The sequence below is a fragment of the Sphaeramia orbicularis genome, chromosome 16 (genome assembly GCF_902148855.1).
Source record: "Sphaeramia orbicularis chromosome 16, fSphaOr1.1, whole genome shotgun sequence".
NCBI classification, from domain to species: Eukaryota; Metazoa; Chordata; class Actinopteri; order Kurtiformes; family Apogonidae; genus Sphaeramia; species Sphaeramia orbicularis.
Genome location: NC_043972.1, coordinates 5,037,593 through 5,056,417, shown reverse-complemented (window position 1 = coordinate 5,056,417; position 18,825 = coordinate 5,037,593). Strand labels below are relative to the sequence as shown.

At 37.7% G+C, this 18,825-nt stretch overlaps 1 protein-coding gene across 2 annotated transcripts; it reads right to left on the bottom strand.

The window, feature by feature from the left end:
• Positions 1-11,185: 11,185 nt before the first annotated feature.
• Positions 11,186-17,013, bottom strand: fam210ab (family with sequence similarity 210 member Ab). 2 transcript variants are annotated; one of them, XM_030158585.1, is made up of 5 exons: positions 16,862-17,013; positions 16,284-16,318; positions 14,152-14,571; positions 12,444-12,555; positions 11,186-12,325 (listed from the first exon to the last, which is right to left on the bottom strand). In XM_030158585.1, exons 3-5 carry the CDS (start codon positions 14,562-14,564, stop codon positions 12,011-12,013), a joined length of 840 nt encoding a protein of 279 aa, XP_030014445.1. In that variant the 5' UTR covers positions 14,565-14,571; positions 16,284-16,318; positions 16,862-17,013; the 3' UTR covers positions 11,186-12,010. The 2 variants fall into 2 exon arrangements, with proteins under 2 accessions (XP_030014445.1, XP_030014444.1); XM_030158584.1 differs by having other exon boundaries at positions 14,152-14,581; positions 16,862-17,012.
• Positions 17,014-18,825: the final 1,812 nt, after the last annotated feature.

Sequence of the window (18,825 nt, the reverse complement as noted above, 5' to 3'; positions counted from 1 at the left end):
GTTTAGGTCTTTAACATACTGCTTTGGTCCCTCACATCACATTACTGTGTTAATAATAAAGTATCGTTGTTGTTGCAGCAGGTTCTGTTACTTTCAATGACTTTATATCCAGTTTTTGTTTTTTTTAAGAATAAAAACCAGATAAATATGAGGAAAGATGGAAAAACTTGATCTAATACAAGTTTGTTTTCAGCGTCCGTTCTTTGGTTTTGTTGGTATGATATTGGATGACTTCAACACTTACTGACATGAAACCATGTGAGAAATTTAACAGGAAAACTCATTATCTGCTTTAGTTGTTGATAAATGACATGTGAGCTCTGATAGGACAGTGTTTGTGTAAGAATACAGAAGCCAAAAAGGTGGAAATCCACCGGTTTACTCTGTAACAATGTGTTTTGTATTAAAACCTTGTTATTCTGTTCACTGTGGTGAATCCGCTGAATAAAATCCAGATGTAGTGGAGTATAAACTTTAATATTTGACTTTGACAGTAGAATGGTAGCAGTGTAATTCCCTCCACAGTACACTGTACTTCACTTCTACCACTGTTTGTACTGCATATGTCCGAAGACTAAAAGTGACTATATTTGAGCCTTGGCTATTTTTAGACACATTCTAATCCAGAGGTTCTTTGTAATTAAAAAACATTCAACTGTCAGATCTGTGCTGCTGCGTCTAAACTCTTAAAGACCGAAATAAGCACCAGCGACCGAAAGCATCTACTCATAAAAGGTTTAGTCACTTCTGATCCAGTAACCCTACCCATGTAAGGTAAGTGAAAAGGGTTAGAGGGTTAGGGTTAAGATTAGAGGGCTAAGACTAGGGTTAGGGTTACAGGGTTAGGGTTAGGGGGTTAGGGTTAGAGGGTTAGGGTTAGGGTTAGGGTTAGGGGGTTAGGGTTAGAGGGTTAGGGTTAGGGGGTTAGGGTTAGAGGGTTAGGGTTAGGGGGTTAGGGTTAAGATTAGAGGGCTAAGACTAGGGTTAGGGTTAGAGAGTTAGGGTTAGGGGGTTAGGGTTAGAGGGTTAGGGTTAGGGTTAGAGGATTAGGGTTAGGGGGTTAGGGTTAAGATTAGAGGGCTAAGACTAGGGTTAGGGTTAGAGAGTTAGGGTTAGGGGGTTAGGATTAGAGGGTTAGGGTTAGGGTTAGGGGGTTAGGGTTAGAGGGTTAGGGTTAGGGGGTTAGGGTTAGAGGGTTAGGGTTAGAGGGTTAGGGTTAGAGGATTAGGGTTAGGGGGTTAGGGTTAAGATTAGAGGGCTAAGACTAGGGTTAGGGTTAGAGAGTTAGGGTTAGGGGGTTAGGGTTAGAGGGTTAGGGTTAGAGGATTAGGGGGTTAGGGTTAGGGGGTTAGGGTTAGAGGGTTAGGGTTAGGGTTAGAGGATTAGGGTCAGGGGGTTAGGGTTAGAGGATTAGGGTTAGGGTTAGAGGGTTAGGGTTAGAGGATTAGGGTTAGGGTTAGAGGTTTAGGGTTAGGGGGTTAGGGTTAGGGGGTTAGGGTTAGAGGGTTAGGGTTAGGGGGTTAGGGTTAGAGGGTTAGGGTTAGGGGGTTAGGGTTAGAGGGTTAGGGTTAGGGTTAGAGGGTTAGGGTCAGTTAATAGTTACGGTTAAGGTTAATAATTGTATTTTGGCTGCATCTTTGGAACCGAAGTCGTAGAGCCATGGGACCATGACTGGTGTGTTCAGAGGGGCCGAATTATGTCTGACACGACCACGTGACTTTCAGGTCTCTATGAGGTTTGGTTCTGGAGATGTTCCAAGTCAAATCTCACCCCCATTGGAAATGAGTGGAATCTTGGAGGTTGGAATTGGAACTTGGATGAAGGGAAAATTTGGAAATTTGACAAAGTGGGGACACCAACATGTACCACTCAGAAACCTGATAGGAGCACGTTTCAGGCCATCTGGAGTCAACTGGACCCAACTTTGAGAGGTGAGGTTTGTAAAACTTAGTTCCTATACAGGTGGTGGTATAGAGTTAAAATAGGGTTAGAGGATTATGGTTAGGGGGTTAGGGTTAGAGGGTTAGGGTTAGAGGGTTAGGGTTAGGGTCAAATCAGTCTCCACATTTCAGATATTTTCTTTTTTACAGTGTTTACAGTTCTATTCCACATGTCAGATTTGCAATTTCCCACCCATTTCTGGTCCAGTGAATGCCACATGTCTCCAGACTGTGCTGAATTTGGACGTTTGTGTTAAACTGAAGTTTGACTCTTCCACTGCCCTGAACCCAGACACTGCAGGCTGAGTTTACAAGTTTAATGATGACAGAGACTGTGTGTGAAGGGGATGAATAATGGACGGCTCATCTGGGATGGCTGTAGAAGGTGACGGCTGGGGAGACGGTGGTTCAGTGATGGGGTTCCATGTCAGGTGTGGTTTTCCTCTGACAACTATGGACCTGAAAGACACAGAAGAAAAGACAAAAAGAAAAAAGAGCAGGACTTAAAGGAGAATGAGGGAAAATTGAGTAAGTTTGTAGGATGTTTGCATTAGAATATCATCCAAAAATAGAAGGTAACCTTTAGATCAGGGCTGTTACAGTCATTTTAGCTCAAATATAGTCTGGTGTGATCAGACGTGGGTTGGACCAGAAAAATAAAAAGTAAAAAAAAGTTTAATCACTTTAAAAAAAAAAGTTTACATCTGCAAACTATCTATCTATCTATCTATCTATCTATCTATCTATCTATCTATCTATCTATCTATCTATCTATCTATCTATCTATCTATCTATCTATCTATCTATCTATCTATCTATCTATCTATCTATCTATCTATCTATCTATCTATCTATCTATCCACCCACCCACTCTTCCATCCATCCATCCATCCATCCATCCATCCATCCATCCATCTATCTATCTATCTATCTATCTATCTATCTATCTATCTATCTATCTATCTATCTATCTATCTATCTATCTATCTATCTATCTATCTATCTATCTATCTATCTATCTATCTATCTATCTATCTATCTATCTATCTATCTATCTATCTATCTATCTATCCATCCACCCACCCACCCACCCACCCACCCACCTATCTATCTATCTATCTATCTATCTATCTATCTATCTATCTATCTATCTATCTATCTATCTATCTATCTATCTATCTATCTATCTATCTATCTATCTATCTATCTATCTATCTATCTATCTATCTATATCTACCTGGAGCAACTGTAACAACCAATAATAGAACAAGTGTTCCAATTTATAATGGATTCTAATGTTGCTCTTATTTGTTCAAATTAATTCATTTTTAAAAGGATAGTTTGTAAATTTAAACATTTTCATGTAATTTTCCTTTTTTTTTTACACTAAAACATACAGTCAAATTCAGCGTTGTCATTATTTATGTATTATTCTGTTATTTTTTCAGTGATCCAGCCTGGTTGAGATCCAATCAAACGTAGCCCCTGGTCGATATACTTTTTTTTTTTCCTGTTACAGACATGATTAAACCTTCAATAAAAACTGTTCATCTACTGAAAACATATGCATTTAAGCAGATTCACTGACCTTGTGTCTTTACTGTCCTCCACCTTCTCAGCTGTCATTTACAGAAGGAAAAAAAGAAGATGCAAAGTCGCAGGAAATCTCCTCCAGAAACTTTCCCCAGCGTCCCCGGTGCCCTGCTCTTCACCTCAGGAGTCTCACAGGCGTCCTGACACTCCAGTCATGTTCATCCACCTGAGGAACACAGGTCGTCTGTGGACTGGGATGATGGGAGGGATCACAGCGGCGCTCCGTCCTCTGTGGTCGACTCCCTGTGGGACGACGGACAGGTGTTTGTGGACGGCATAAACAGCTGTTCATTAGTTTGGACAGCAGAGGTCACCGTAGCTCTGCCTCCTCATCAGCATAGAGCCAAATTATTTACATACAGATAAGGTTCAGATAAGGAGGCGGGAATGAAGTGACTGCTTTAATCAGAGAACACACAGACATCCTCATCTGAATGGCTCTTCCAGTGTAAAGACTAACGTTGCATTTTAGAAATACAACACGACAAGGAAGTTCTGCTTTCAAAACAAAACCTTATATACTTTAAAAATGAGTAGAAGTAGTTTGTTTTTATTATGTTTGTTTTTAGGGAACCTTAAAAAACCTAAAAAGACACTGATGGCAAAAAGCATCTTCTGTAAACTGTTTAATGTCTTCTAAACCACTAATGCATCTTTACAATGTCATCAGATATGACATATTTGGATGTCCAGAGGCTCTGTTCTATTAATCAGGATTTCTTGTTATCTTTAAAAAAAAAACAAAAAAACAATCAGGGCAGCTGTGAACAGATGAACTCAGGTGATGCCATCAGATGACAGACGTCTGCAGGGGTGTGTTTGTACTGAGGGACAAACAGGATCCACTAGTGATGTAACTTCACCAACACTGGATCGTAAAATATCACTTATGTTGGCCTCTTCATTATTCTGTCAATTAACAAAACATTTATTTCATTGTTCATGAGTGACTCCCCCCCGCCCCCCATTGTCAAGTGGTGAGACAATGCTGTGTACTTTTAAAATCAACATCTCTGAACATTTTCAGAATTTGTTCATTATTGTTCGACATGGCTGTTCAGAGGTTTTTCAAGGTGATTTAAACATTTTTTCTAATGATCATTTTTGACCCTCTGAGGTGAAGTGGTAAGGCTATATAGTAGTATGTGCTTCAAAATTTGGGATTTCTGAAAATTTTCCAAATTTGCTGATAATGTGTTCCAGGTCATTAAAAATGGTCGTCCAGAAGTGTTTCAAAGTATGTTAAACATAGTTTCAAAGAGTCATTAGTGACCCCCCCTTGGTCAAGTGGTAAGGTTATATATAGTATGTGCTCCAAAAACTGTGATTTTGGAAATATTTCCAAATTTGGTCAGAATGTGTTCCAGGTCATTAAAAATGTCCATCCATAAGTGTTTCAAGGTGTTTAAAACTTTTTTTTAATGATCATTTTTGAACCCCTGTGGTGAAGCAGTAAGGCTATAGTATGTGCTTCAAAAATTGGGATTTCAGAAGTATTTTCAAATTCCCTCAAAATGTGTTCTAGGTGATTTAAAAAAATCGTCCAAAAGTGTTTCAAGGAGTTTTGAACATTTATTTTACTGGTCATCATTGCCCCCATGTATAGTATGTGCTCCAAAAAGCATGATTTCAGAAATATTTCCAAATTTCCTGGTAATGTGTTCCAGGTCATTAAAAATGGTCATCCAGAAGTGTTTCAAGGAAATTTAAACATATTTTCAAAGGGTCATCAGTGAACACCCCCCCTCCCCCCCCCCTCCCCCGCCATGGCCAAATAGTAAGGCTATAGTATATGCTTCAATAAATGGGATTTCAGAAAATTTTCAGATTTGCTCAAAATGTGTTCTACGTCATCAAATACAGTTGTCCAGAAACGTTTCAAGGAGTTTTGAACATTTATTTTGTTGGTCATCATTGCCCCCATGGTCACATGGTAAGGCTATAGTATGTGCTCCAAAAAGTGTGATTTCTGAAAAATTTCAAAATTTGCTCATTATGTGTTCCAGGTCATTAAAAATGGTCGTCCAGAAGTGTTTCAAAGTATTTTAAACATATTTTCAAAGGGTCATCAGTGACCCCCCCCATGGTCAAGTGGTAAGACTATAGTATGTGCTCCAAAAAGTGTGATTTTGGAAATATTTCCAAATTTGGTTAGAATGTGTTCCAGGTCATTAAAAATGGCCGTCCAGAAGTGTTTCAGAGTGTTTAAAACGTTTTTTCCAATGATCATTTTTGACCCCCCTGTGGTCAGCTGGTTCAAAAACTGGGATTTCAGAAGTATTTTCAAATTTGCTCAAATTGTGTTCTAGGTGATTAAAAATGGTCATCCATCAGTGTTTCAAGGTATTTAAAACCTGGTTTCGAATGGTTATCAGTGACCCCCCAAGGTAAAGTGGAAATATAGTATGTGCTTCAAAAATTGGTATTTCTGAAAATGTTCCAGATTTGCTCAAAATGTCTTCCAGGTCATTAAAAAAAGTTGTCCAGGAGTGTTTCAAGGTGTTGTGAACATTTATTTTGTTGGTCATCGTTGACCCTTTGGTCAAATGGTAAGGCTATAGTATGTGCTTCAAAAAAAGTGTGATTTTAGAAAAATTTCCAAATTTGCTCAAAATGTGTTCTGTGTCATTAAAAATGGCCGTCCATAAGTGTTTCAAGGTGTGTTAAACTTTTTTTCTAATGATCATTTTTTACCCCTTGTGGTCAGATGGTAAGGCTATAGTATGTGCTTCAAAATTTTGGGATTTCAGAAGTATTTTCAAATTTGCTCAAAATGTGTTTTAAGTCATCAAAAACAATCATTCAGAGGTGTTTCAAGGTATTTAAAACCTGGTTTCAAATGGTTATCAGTGATCCCCCAAGGTAAAGTGGTAAGGTATGTGCTTCAAAAATTGGTATTTCTGAAAATGTTCCAAATTTGCTCAAAATGTCTTCCAGGTCATTAAAAACAGTTGTCCAGAAGTGTTTAAAGGTGTTTTGAACATTAATTTTATTAGTCATCTTTGGCCCCATGGTCACATGGGAAGGCTATAGTATGTGCTCCCAAAAGTGAGATTTCAGAAGTATTTCCAAATTTGCTCAAAATGTCTTCCAGGTTATTAAAAATGGTCGTCCAGAAGTGTTTCAAGGTGTTTCAAACTTTTTTTCTAATGATCATTTTTGACCCCCTGTGGTGAAGTGGTAAGGCTATAGTATGTGCTTCAAAATTTGGGATTTCAGAAGTATTTTCAAATTTGCTCAAAATGTGTTCTAAGTGATTAAAAATGGTCATCCATCAGTGTTTCAAGGTATTTAAAACCTGGTTTCAAATGGTCATCAGTGACCCCCCAAGGTAAAGTGGTAAGGCTATAGTATGTGCTCCAAAAAGTGTGATTTTGGAAAAATTTCCAAATTTGCTCAAAATGTGTTTCAGGTCATTAAAAATGGTCGCCCATGAGTGTTTCAAGGTGTTTTGAACATTTATTTTTTTGGCCATCAGTGACCCCCCAAGGTGAAGTGGTAAGGCTATAGTATGTGCTCCAAAAATTGTGATTTCAGAAGTTTTTCAAATTTGCTAAAAATGTCTTCCAGGTCATTAAAAACAGTTGTCCAGAAGTGTTTCAAGGTCTTTTAAACAAGTATTTTGTTGGTCATCGTTGACCCTTTGGTCAAGTGGTAAGGCTATAGTATGTGCTTCACAAGAAGTGTGATTTTAGAAATATTTCCAAATTTGCTCATAATGTGTTAAAGGTCATTAAAAATGGTCGTCCATAAGTGTTTCAAGGTGTTTTAAGCATATTTTCAAAGGGTCATCAGTGACCCCCCATGGCCAAATGGCAAGGCTATAGTATGTGCTTCAAAAAAAGTGTGATTTTAGAAATATTTCCAAATTTGCTCATAATATGTTCCAGGTCATTAAAAATGGTCGTCCATAAGTGTTTCAAGGTGTTTTAAACTTTTTTTTGTAATGATCATTTTTGACCCACTGTGGTGAAGTGGTAAGGCTATAGTATGTGCTTCAAAATTTGGGATTTCTGAATATTTTCCAAATTTGCTCAAAATGTGTTCTGTGCATTAAAAATGGCCATCCATAAGTTTTTCAAGGCGTTTTAAACTTTTTTTCTACAGATCATTTTTGACCCCTTTTGGTCAGATGGTAAGGCTATAGTATGTGCTTCAAAAATTGAGATTTCCGAAGTATTTTCAAATTTGCTCAAAATGTCTTCCAGGTTATTAAAAATGGTCATCCATCAGTGTTTCAAGGTATTTAAAACCTGGTTTCAAATGGTCATCAGTGACCCCCCAAGGTAAAGTCGAAAGGCTATAGTATGTGCTCCAAAAAGTGTGATTTTGAAAAAATTTCCAAATTTGCTCAAAAAGTCTTCCAGATCATTAAAAATGGTCATCCATAAGTGTTTCAAGGTGTTTTAAACTTTTTTTGTAATGATCATTTTTGACCCCCTGGGGTAAAGTGGTAAGTCTATAGTATGTGCTTCAGAAATTGTCATTTTAGAAGTATTTCCAAATTTGCTCATAAAGTCTTCCTGGTCATTACAAATGGTCGTCCGTAAGTGTTTCAAGGTATTTTAAACATATTTTCAAAGGGTCATCAGTGACCCCCCCATGGCCAAATGGTAAGGCTATAGTATGTGCTTCAAAAATTGAGATTTCCGAAGTATTTTCAAATTTGCTCAAAATGTGTTCTAAGTGATTAAAAATGGTCATCCATCAGTGTTTCAAGGTATTTAAAACCTGGTTTCAAATGGTCATCAGTGACCCCCCAAGGTAAAGTGGTAAGGCTATAGTATGTGCTCCAAAAAGTGTGATTTTGGAAAAATTTCCAAATTTGCTCAAAATGTGTTTCAGGTCATTAAAAATGGTCGCCCATGAGTGTTTCAAGGTGTTTTGAACATTTATTTTTTTGGCCATCAGTGACCCCCCAAGGTGAAGTGGTAAGGCTATAGTATGTGCTCCAAAAATTGTGATTTCAGAAGTTTTTCAAATTTGCTAAAAATGTCTTCCAGGTCATTAAAAACAGTTGTCCAGAAGTGTTTCAAGGTGTTGTGAACATTTATTTTGTTGGTCATCGTTGACCCTTTGGTCAAGTGGTAAGGCTATAGTATGTGCTTCACAAGAAGTGTGATTTTAGAAATATTTCCAAATTTGCTCATAATGTGTTAAAGGTCATTAAAAATGGTCGTCCAGAAGTGTTTCAAGGTATTTTAAACATATTTTCAAAGGGTCATCAGTGACCCCCCATGGCCAAATGGCAAGGCTATAGTATGTGCTTCAAAAAAAGTGTGATTTTAGAAATATTTCCAAATTTGCTCATAATATGTTCCAGGTCATTAAAAATGGTCGTCCATAAGTGTTTCAAGGTGTTTTAAACTTTTTTTTGTAATGATCATTTTTGACCCACTGTGGTGAAGTGGTAAGGCTATAGTATGTGCTTCAAAAAAAGTGTGATTTTAGAAATATTTCCAAATTTGCTTAAAATGTGTTCCAGGTCATTAAAAATGGCTGTCCATAAGTGTTTAAAAGGTGTTTTAAACTTTTTTTCTAAAGATCATTTTTGACCCCTTTTGGTCAGATGGTAAGGCTATAGTATGTGCTTCAAAAATTGATATTTCTGAAAATGTTCCAAATTTGCTCAAAATGTGTTCTGGGTTAATAAAAATGGCCATCCTGAAGTGTTTCAAAGTGTTTTATAAATGTTTTTCAAACGCTCATCAGTAACCCCCCCACCCCCAGGTCCAGCAGTAAGGCTTAAATTCTTGCTCCAAAACTGGGATTTCAGAAATTTTTCCAAAGTAGCTCACATGCCAACAGCCTACAGGAGCACTGATGGATGTAAAACTCACACAGGTCACATGGACGTTAGCCTTTAGACTTAGACATGATGTGTAAAGTGATAAATACGGTCCAATAAAATACATCCACTACCTCACCTGTTTCTTCTGTTTCTAATAGAACTACAACGCTGGGATTTTATGATGATTTCACTGTGGAAATGAGCCCACAAATGGAGTTTTACATCAAAACCTTTGGAAATTTGTGTTACATAGTTATTATTCACCATACTTTCCACTTTAATGCCCTTGAGTTTCCACCAGGACATGACAGTGTTGTCCAGGGTAACTGTGTGTTTTTAGTTCCATGCTGCAGTACCTGTTACAGCCACATGAGGTCAGTACAAACCTACTGTCAAAACAAACCAGGTCAGATTTCAGCCTTTTTTCCAGAGTTCAGGGAGAGGAGTCTTAACTGTCTCCTTCTCGGCTCTTTTTCTGTTCTTAAAGAGACTCAGATTTGGCTCCAGAGTGTTTCTGGACTTCATTTTTCCTGCAGGAACGAGGGAGTGGAGAGAAACAACCAGACCAAAATGAAACCAGGGACACTGACATTAACAATGGGGACCCCCCACCATCAGAGCAGCACACACAGACTTTAAAAAACACAGAGTAGGTATTGAGTTTAAGGCTGAATTCTCTTTTTTTTTCTATAAAATGTGAGCATTAGATCATTCCATATCACGCAGAATTCAGAACCTTAACAAGTTCATGTCATGGATTTCATCTAAAAAATGTGAAAACCAAGGTAGACTCCAAGTACATTTTTGTAAATTAAATCATAAATGTATATTTGTTGAAGTTCTGAAGTCCTGAATCATCTAAAACTTCCTTGAACTTAGGTGGAAATCATGTACATTAAACGACCAAGAAAACCTGTGGATAATCTTCACAAGTGTTTGCTCCTGGAGGATTCTGTTGGGTTTCTGTAAATTGGCTTAGAGTCTGCTTTTTGACCAACTCTATATGTAAAGTGTCATGAGATAACTTTTTTGTTGCGATCTGGCGCTATATAAATAAACTTTGATTGATTGAGTGATTTAATTGCTTTTCCCCTGTAAGTTGCTTTGGAAAAAAGCGTCTGCCAAATGCATAAACATAAACATGTACTTACTTAAATAATTGCTGTTGAAATAAATTGATAAAAACATATAATTTTTCATTTAAAAATTTTTATTACCAAAAAATATTATAAATGTCTCTACAAACCAAACTATGAATTGTTCTGTCATATCTAGGAGTTACTTCATGTATAAAAAATATCTGCTTTTGATCCTGCAGATGTAGGTTTGGACCTAAAATTACACATCTTTTATATTTTCCAATTAAAACAAAAAAATCAATATGAATGTTTTTATGGGAAAGTCTTGATGTTCTTTGTCGACATTTAAAATTTAGGTAGCTGTTGCATTAGTTTTGACATCGTTTCATCTTTTTTTTGATGGTGAGCATTTCTTACACTTACAAAAGTAAAAAAAAAACACCACTGAATGAATGAGTGAATTCATGAATGAATTCAACCAATAGTTTTGCTGCTACAGACATGTGACATTTCACCCATTAGAAGTAAAAAAAAAAAAAAAAAAAAAAAAAAAGATTTTGAAAATTCATTAAAAATTGGAACTTTGACCTACTTTTCTCAAAATGTAACCACATCTATTCCAGATCACTGGCAAAATATAAACCCAATTTGGTATGAATTTAACAAATAGTTTTGCTGCTGGAATGTTAACAAAGAAATCCACAAAAAAAGAAACAAACCAAAAACAAAACCCCTTGCCTCTCCTTCGGGGGGGGGGGGGGTAATAATCACACGTCTATAGCTCATTAGCGTTTCAGTTTATTCAGTTGGATTAAACCTGCTTCATTTTCTGACAATTACATTTGTCCATTGAAGTACCAAAGACATTTTGAAACTGACACTGTTAACACTTCCATTTCATGTATTTATGCGTCTGCTGTTTGTTGATGTTGTGTGTTTACATGTATCGACTACACATCCATCACATGTAAACTGACATGGATTATGACGACGTCTGCCTCAATAACACTCGTATGTCTTGGACATTTATACAACTTGTGATCGTTACATGAGCTGGTACAGACACCAACATAATGTCATATATTAGCTTTGGCTATCAGATAAAAATACATTAGAAAAACTTAATTTCTCTCTCATTACATTATAAAAGACACGAGGTGATACCCAGCCTTCAGAAAGGCCTTGACAGACTAGTACACACAGAAACCATGAACTTCAAGTTTTATTTCCCGACAGCCACAAGGATTATTAGCATTGCTCTCTCCCATGCAGTCCTCTGTTTGTGTATGCATATGATGTGACATGAGAACACAGCGTCTCCTAAAGCAGACGACCTACAGCCCACAGAGTCCAGACCATCTGAGTCTGTGTAAATCCAGTCTGAGACGACTGAGGCACAGCCAACACACCGCCAACGGTCGGCTAAGCTGCCGTCTAATCTACACTTCAGAGTGCATCGGTGCAGGGTTCGGGCAATTAGGACGATAGGGCAGAACTGAGATCTGTGAGGTGAAAATTCAGGACAAGGTAGTGCAACGTCTACGCTCTTAAGTGCTGAGACTTACGATAGATCATTTATTCAGAGCGCCATTCGTAAGCACAATCTACTAATCGCTCTTCTTTCTGAAAAACGCATTTCTGTCAGAGACTCTGTCTTTGGTTTCCTGCAGTTTCTCCGAAAGCTTGTCCTTAGTCTCTTCCATTTTCTCAGAGAACCGTTCCTTGGTTTCCTCCATTTTCTCTGAAAATCTTTCCTTTGTCTCCTCCATCTTTTCCGTCAGTTTCTCCTTAGTCTCTTCCATTTTGTCCTGGATGTAGTCTTTAACAGGTGGTGGTGTTGATAAGTAGCCGTGTTTGCGGAGGTACTGAACAGACAGTGACGTGCCCCCGAGGGTCACGGTATATCTAGCAGGGGTGGCGATCTGTACGAAACACAAAATCTTACATTAATCTGAGGTCATGTGTTAAATTCCACGTCTCTAAATGTAAACCCACACACATGAACATTCCTGTTGTTCACTGCAGTTGAAACCACATTACCTTGTACATGGCATATGCAGTTAAAGCATAGCCACTCGACGAGTCTCTCAAAAGATCGAGCAGCGACTCCGGTAGACCAATCATCTCCAAGAATGGCACCACATTCACACCTCTGTTGACAGGAAACAATAAATATATGAATATATGAAGCATGCTGCACATTCTCAGAGCCTGTACCAAAACACTATACTCATCATCTTTAAAAACGCACATTTAAAAATCTGCTAGAATTGTCATGAGATGTACTCAGACGCTCCAAACAGCTTCTCAGACACAATATACAGTTGCTCTGTCTGACTAATTGTGCTTCTTCTCAACCACAGACCAATATATGAAAGCTGTACTCAAGTGTAAACTGGGTAGGAGAGTGAAATACTGGGACTGGCTACATTGTTAACCAAAAATGTGTAGGCTTTGTATACATGTGACCCTCCCTATAAAAACCCTGAAGTAAAAATGGGGAAAATGTCTGTAGCTACAATGCCATGCTCGAATGCAGCCTTGTAAGAATGGATGGTACTCACTCAGGGGGTCCAAAAACCTCTTCTACTCTACCTGGAACCCAGTAATGTCCTTCATTAACACACTAAAAACTCTCCCTGAAAACTCATGAGCTTTAAGCCGGGTCATGAGGGGCGACACGTGTTGTTACGCAGCCCAACACAACCTCATTTGCTCTTAAATCTGTCTCGTAGTCCAACTCCAATCTCTTTTTTCTTTTTGTTTAATTATTTATGCCTGATGAATGTCACACCTACTAATATTATTGCTTTTATTTGTTTATTTATTTATTTAATCTCAGATTGGGATGCACTACCCGGGAGTTTGTAGGGTGGAGGGTTGGAATTTTATGTATGTTATGTGGAAAATTCAAAAGTATTGTTTGTTTCCTTGTATGACTTTTTTTTTTTTAACCTTGATTCCAATAAAATCAACATTGAAAAAAAAAAAAAAGAATGAATGGTACTGTCAGATTTGTACAGTCTGACTGAATAAACCATTTCCTTGATTCAAAATCTTGTGTGTATGTCTCCCAGAATTTGTGCAATAAGAACAATAACTATAGTTGGAACAATCATCCATGAATTAAAAGTAAAATATTCCTGAATTTTATTGTGCGATTTTAAAGTTACTTAGTGTATATTATACTGTCACCAGATTTCATCACATACTGAAGTCTGTCCAACTTTCATCACAAATTACACTACATCATGGCATAGGGTTTAAGAACAACTTAAGTGAGCATTTTTACCTCCGCCAAGGAGGTTATGCTTTTGCCAGGGTTTGTTTGTTTGTTAGTTGGTTGGTTGGTTGGTTAGCAAGATAACTCAAAAAGTTAAGGATGGATTTTCATGAAATTTTCAGGAAATGTTGATACTGGCACAAGGAACAAATGATAAAACTTTGGTGGTGATCGGAGGGACAACACAGATCTTCCTTGGCGGAGGTCTGCGCTCTCCGAGTGCTTTTCTAGTTAACTATTTATTTACCTGACTATTTCACTAAGATGAGATAGTACCAAGTCAGACCAATGAACATCTACTGTCCAGAGTAACTTTAAATGGAGTAAATGTTGACGTGTTGGTGTAATTTCGCTAGCTGAATGTTTCTGTTTCATCTTAACTCAGACTATTTCCCATGTAATTAGTCCAACACCACATGTAGATCTGATCTGTAGTCAAATACAAAGCAGTAAAATCAGACTCACTTCATAGCAGCATAATAGAAGGTTCCAAACCAGAAGGAGGACGTCACCAGATGAACAGGGATCATCACCTTCCCATACTGTTTAAAGGTCTTCTTAAACCTCTGGACCAGCCCGATGGACTTGTCCTGCAGCGGGTCCACTTCAGGCTCAGGTTCAGCTTCTCCTTTCTGGACCGGTGTTTGAGAAGTGGCGCTGGGCTCTGGTTCCTCCTCAGGAGGCTGGTGTTTTGGGTGATGTGCTGCCTTGCTGGAGGCTGAGGTTGAGAGCCAGCGCTGACCTGCAGGTGGAGGCGACAGGCGGAGGGCAAAGCAGCAAAAGGCTGCCGGCGGCTCAGGGACGGTGACGCCCATCAGCAAGGGGCGGAGCACTGCAACCCGCCGCAGTGTCCCGTGAGTTAGGATACGCTGCATCATCTTCCTCCTAAGTGATGCTGTGACATTCAAAAGAAAGATGTTTGAATATTTACGCCAAGAAGAAAAAAAATGATGAGAGCAGACACAAAGCAGTTTGAAGCAACTGTGATTACTGATTAACTTAGCTGCATAGCAAGTATGAAAGGAAAGCAGTTTTATATCATGTGTATCAGTATAATGTACCACTTTTAATTATTATGTGTGTGAATCCAATCTGCTGATAAAACCATGAAAAGTAGTTCAAACGAGCAATATGACAGAACTGTGACATTTTCTACACTGAGTAATAAAACATGTGCCAAAAACAATAATAACAGGCCTCTTCAGCCTGAACCAGGACTTGCTATTTTTGGCTGTTCTCAGACTGTCGGGAATATACCTGCAACACTACAGCATCCCCTGGAACTTGGAAATGATAATCGCTAAGAGGCTGATATTAAAAGAACGGAAGTCCCCAAATCCTCCTTTTCAAATGTGGGTCAATGATATGTTGTCATAAAAACAGATGGAAAAGCTCAGGTCTTTGAGGACATGTTCTGTGAACACCTTTTCAAATGCTTGGACTCTGTTTCTCACATACTTGGAGGGAGTTAAATTGGACTAAAGGTTCTATCTGTATACCAGTGACTGTGTTCTGCCTCTGCCCCTCTTACTGACTGGTTAATTAATTAGTTGTTACACACATCTGAGACTTCGTTTTTTGTGTTTTACATAACTTAAAAGTAAGCTGTGTAAAAGTTCTGGGGCAGCTGTGGCTCAGTTGGTAGAGTGGGTCGTCCAATGACCAAAGGGTCGGCAGTTCGAATCCTGGCTCTGACTGTCTACGCGTCGAAGTGTCCTTGGGCAAGACACCTGACACCCTGTCAACCAAGACATCCTGAATTGCTCCCAGCAGGGCCAGGCAGCGCCTTGCATGGCAGCAGCCGCCCACTGGTGTATGAATGTGTGTGTGAATGGGTGAATGTGAGGAATTGTAAAGCGCTTTGGGCACCATGAAGGTGTAGAAAATACACTATATAAGTTCAGTCCACTTACCATAAATAAACAAACAAGCAAACAAACAAATAATAATAAAGAGTTTGTCATTCACCTTTGAGGTAGGGTTAAAATTAGGTCAGTAATCACTGTGTTAACTAATTGTTGATAAGTTAATAAGATTCATAAGTTTTTGATGATACAATTTTTCTTCCATCATTCACACACCACACCCTCTGAGTGAATAGGTTCAAAGTTCATTGTACTGATTCTGGAAACAAAACAAAACAGCTGAGTTTACCCTCTCAGGACACGGTCACCTCAGAGATCAGAGTTATTTTCAGACTTTGTTTAACCTGGTTCCAGGAATACTCCCTGGGTCACTCTCAAATCTGGGCTGGAGGCCACGGAAACAAGATCCTCCCCAAAACAACAAAGTCCAGGTTATGACCTATAGTATTTTTTTCTTCGATTTCTATTCATCTTGCTAATTGAACCAGTCCTCATGCTACTGTTACTGCAGTTAAAAGCTTCATTACACATGTAACAGCAGCTGCGCATGTGTATTACACCATACAGTAATGTGACATTCTGTCTTATCTATGACAAACAGCAGTGACATGACAAAGCCAACTTTGGAACCTTTACAGTTAACTGAGCTGCTGCATTCCTTCAGGCTGCAGCTATAATGTTATCTTCTTTGCATTCAGGCAACAAAACAGACTGAATGAACCCGGATCTTACCTTGTGTTATGACTGCAAAACCATAAGTGCAGCACCTGAAGAAAAAACAAACCAGCAGAATTTCACACAGGAAGTCCGGCTCAAGTCAAGTTTTAACAGACAAAACACATTAACAGACATGCTAGCGACACTGACAGCAGCAAGAAACACCACATAACTGCTAAATAAATAACTGTAATACAATAAAGTAGACTTGTTTTAAGGGACAAACCGGATGTCTGTGCTTGGGTTCATGCTAACATTTACTCTGGACTCTATTTTAGGCTAGTTGACATTGGCCAGTTTTGAGGACACGAAGGAGTTGGCTTTGGGTTCCCAAAATGCCAGGTTAGTTTCGAGCAGGAAGCACAAATAAGAGGTGTTAATGTGCTTAAAGCAGACACTGTTAGCTTTTTTTTCCCTTTAGACAGATTTGCTGCTTCAGGCCACACTCTAACTGCTGCCAACTTTGGCTTCTGACGCTTGACGTTAGCATGTTAGCAAGCAGCAATGCTAACCCTCAAACAATCCCGGAAATAAGTTGTCACAGTTTGATTTGGAAACTCCGCAACAGACGACAGGAGTCACGGCAAACTTACGTCGGGAAGTGCGTGTCACGGTCCAGACAAATCGGCGCTCCAACGTCCCGAAGGCCATGAAAACCTGACGGGATACGTGTCGTTCAAGGACCACATTTAACGCTACACCATGGGCTGCATGGAGAGCCGCATGTACAGCAGCCGCGCGGAGGCCCATGGGAAATGTAGTGTCCAGCGGGTGTAGCTGTAAAGGGCTTCAATAGGTGCTGGAAACTCATTTCCCAGCATGCCTAGCGCGGTGACGAGATTTTGTCAGCGGTTTGTTGTCACTGCTCATGACGACCTTCAAACTAAATCCTGTGACTGGAATGTAAACAAGTATGTGGAAGAAATATGTAGGTTTTGTCAATCTGAATTTGAATCTACTTTACACTTATTCTTTTTATGTGAACATTCTTCTAATTTTTGGTCCAAAATTGAAAATTATATCATATCTAAAAGTAACAATAAAATAAATATAACATCCCAAAATGTAATTATGTATTTTAAACATGATACTAACAATCTAGAATTTATTGTAAATTTATTTATATTATTTGGAAAATTTCATATACATAAAAACAAATATACTAAATCACACCCAAATTTTAAAATCTTCCTATTAGAATTTGAAAATTATATTAAATCTTTAGAATTCATATATATATATATATATATATATATATATATATATATATATATATATATATATATATATATATGTATAAAAAACAAAAAAAACAAACAGTTTTTCAATACTGACCGAACTCTTGGTTGCATTTATTTGTTTATATTTGTCAGATTTATTATTTATTTACTTATTTACTTTTTTAAAAAAAAATATTATAATTTGTATTTTATGCTTTGTATTTTTAAATCTATGCATTATTTTCTTAAACTTACATGTTCAAATGGTTCTTCTCTTTTGACATCTTGATGTTTGTTTAAAATTTTGTACTGTATACTCAAATGTTGTTCAAAAAGTTGTTAATAAAATAAAAAAAAGGAATGTAAACAAGTATTTTTACCCAATGTACTGTAGGCCTGTACAAGTACAAATATTTGCTTCAGTTTTCCCAGAACTTGTACTTTTCACTGTATTATATTTTTATGCTTGTCAAATAAAAGCAATCATCCTCTCCCTGCTCAGTGAAAACTACCAAATATATCAGTGTTTATATCAAGGGTGTCAAATTCATTTTAGTTCAGGGGCCACATTCAGCCCAATTTGATCTCAAGTGGACCGGACCAGTAAAAGAATATAAATAATAGGATAAGAACTCATGAATAATGTCGACTCCAAAGTTTTCTCTGTGTTTTTGAGTGAAAAAAGTAAAATTCTGTAATGAAAAGGATTACATCTACAACTGTACTTGAACACAACATGAACAAATATAAACACCCTGAAAATTCTTAAGAAAAATAAGTGCAATTTTCGCAATATTATGTCTCAATTTATCATTTATACATGTGCATTACAACTTACAGATCACAATGGATCTACAAATACACAAAACATTTAATAACAGGCAGAATATTAGTAAAACTTCACATACTTCTATTAAGACATTTAAGGTTGTTCATATTTGTTCAGGTTATTCACTTTTTTTTGTAAAAGGTTAGTCTGTAAATGTAAACATTTTTGTATAATTTAACTGTTTGTTTTTTTTTTTCTTTTTTTTTACACATTAAAATGAAGAGAAATATTTACAGTTTTCATTATTTAGAGGTTATTATGGTAGTATTTTACTGGTTTTGACCCACTTTAGATTGAATTGACTTAAAATGATTTTAACATTCTTGATTGTTAATATCTTCAGTGTAATTTTTGCATTTCTCAAATTCATCTGGACCCAGACTGGACTCTTTGGCGGGCCGGATTTGGCCCCCGGGACACATGTTTGACACCTGTGGTTTATATGAAATAAGATTATCTTTAGTTGCATCAGCTGGAAAATGCATTCACACAAAGCTGAAAACAAGCT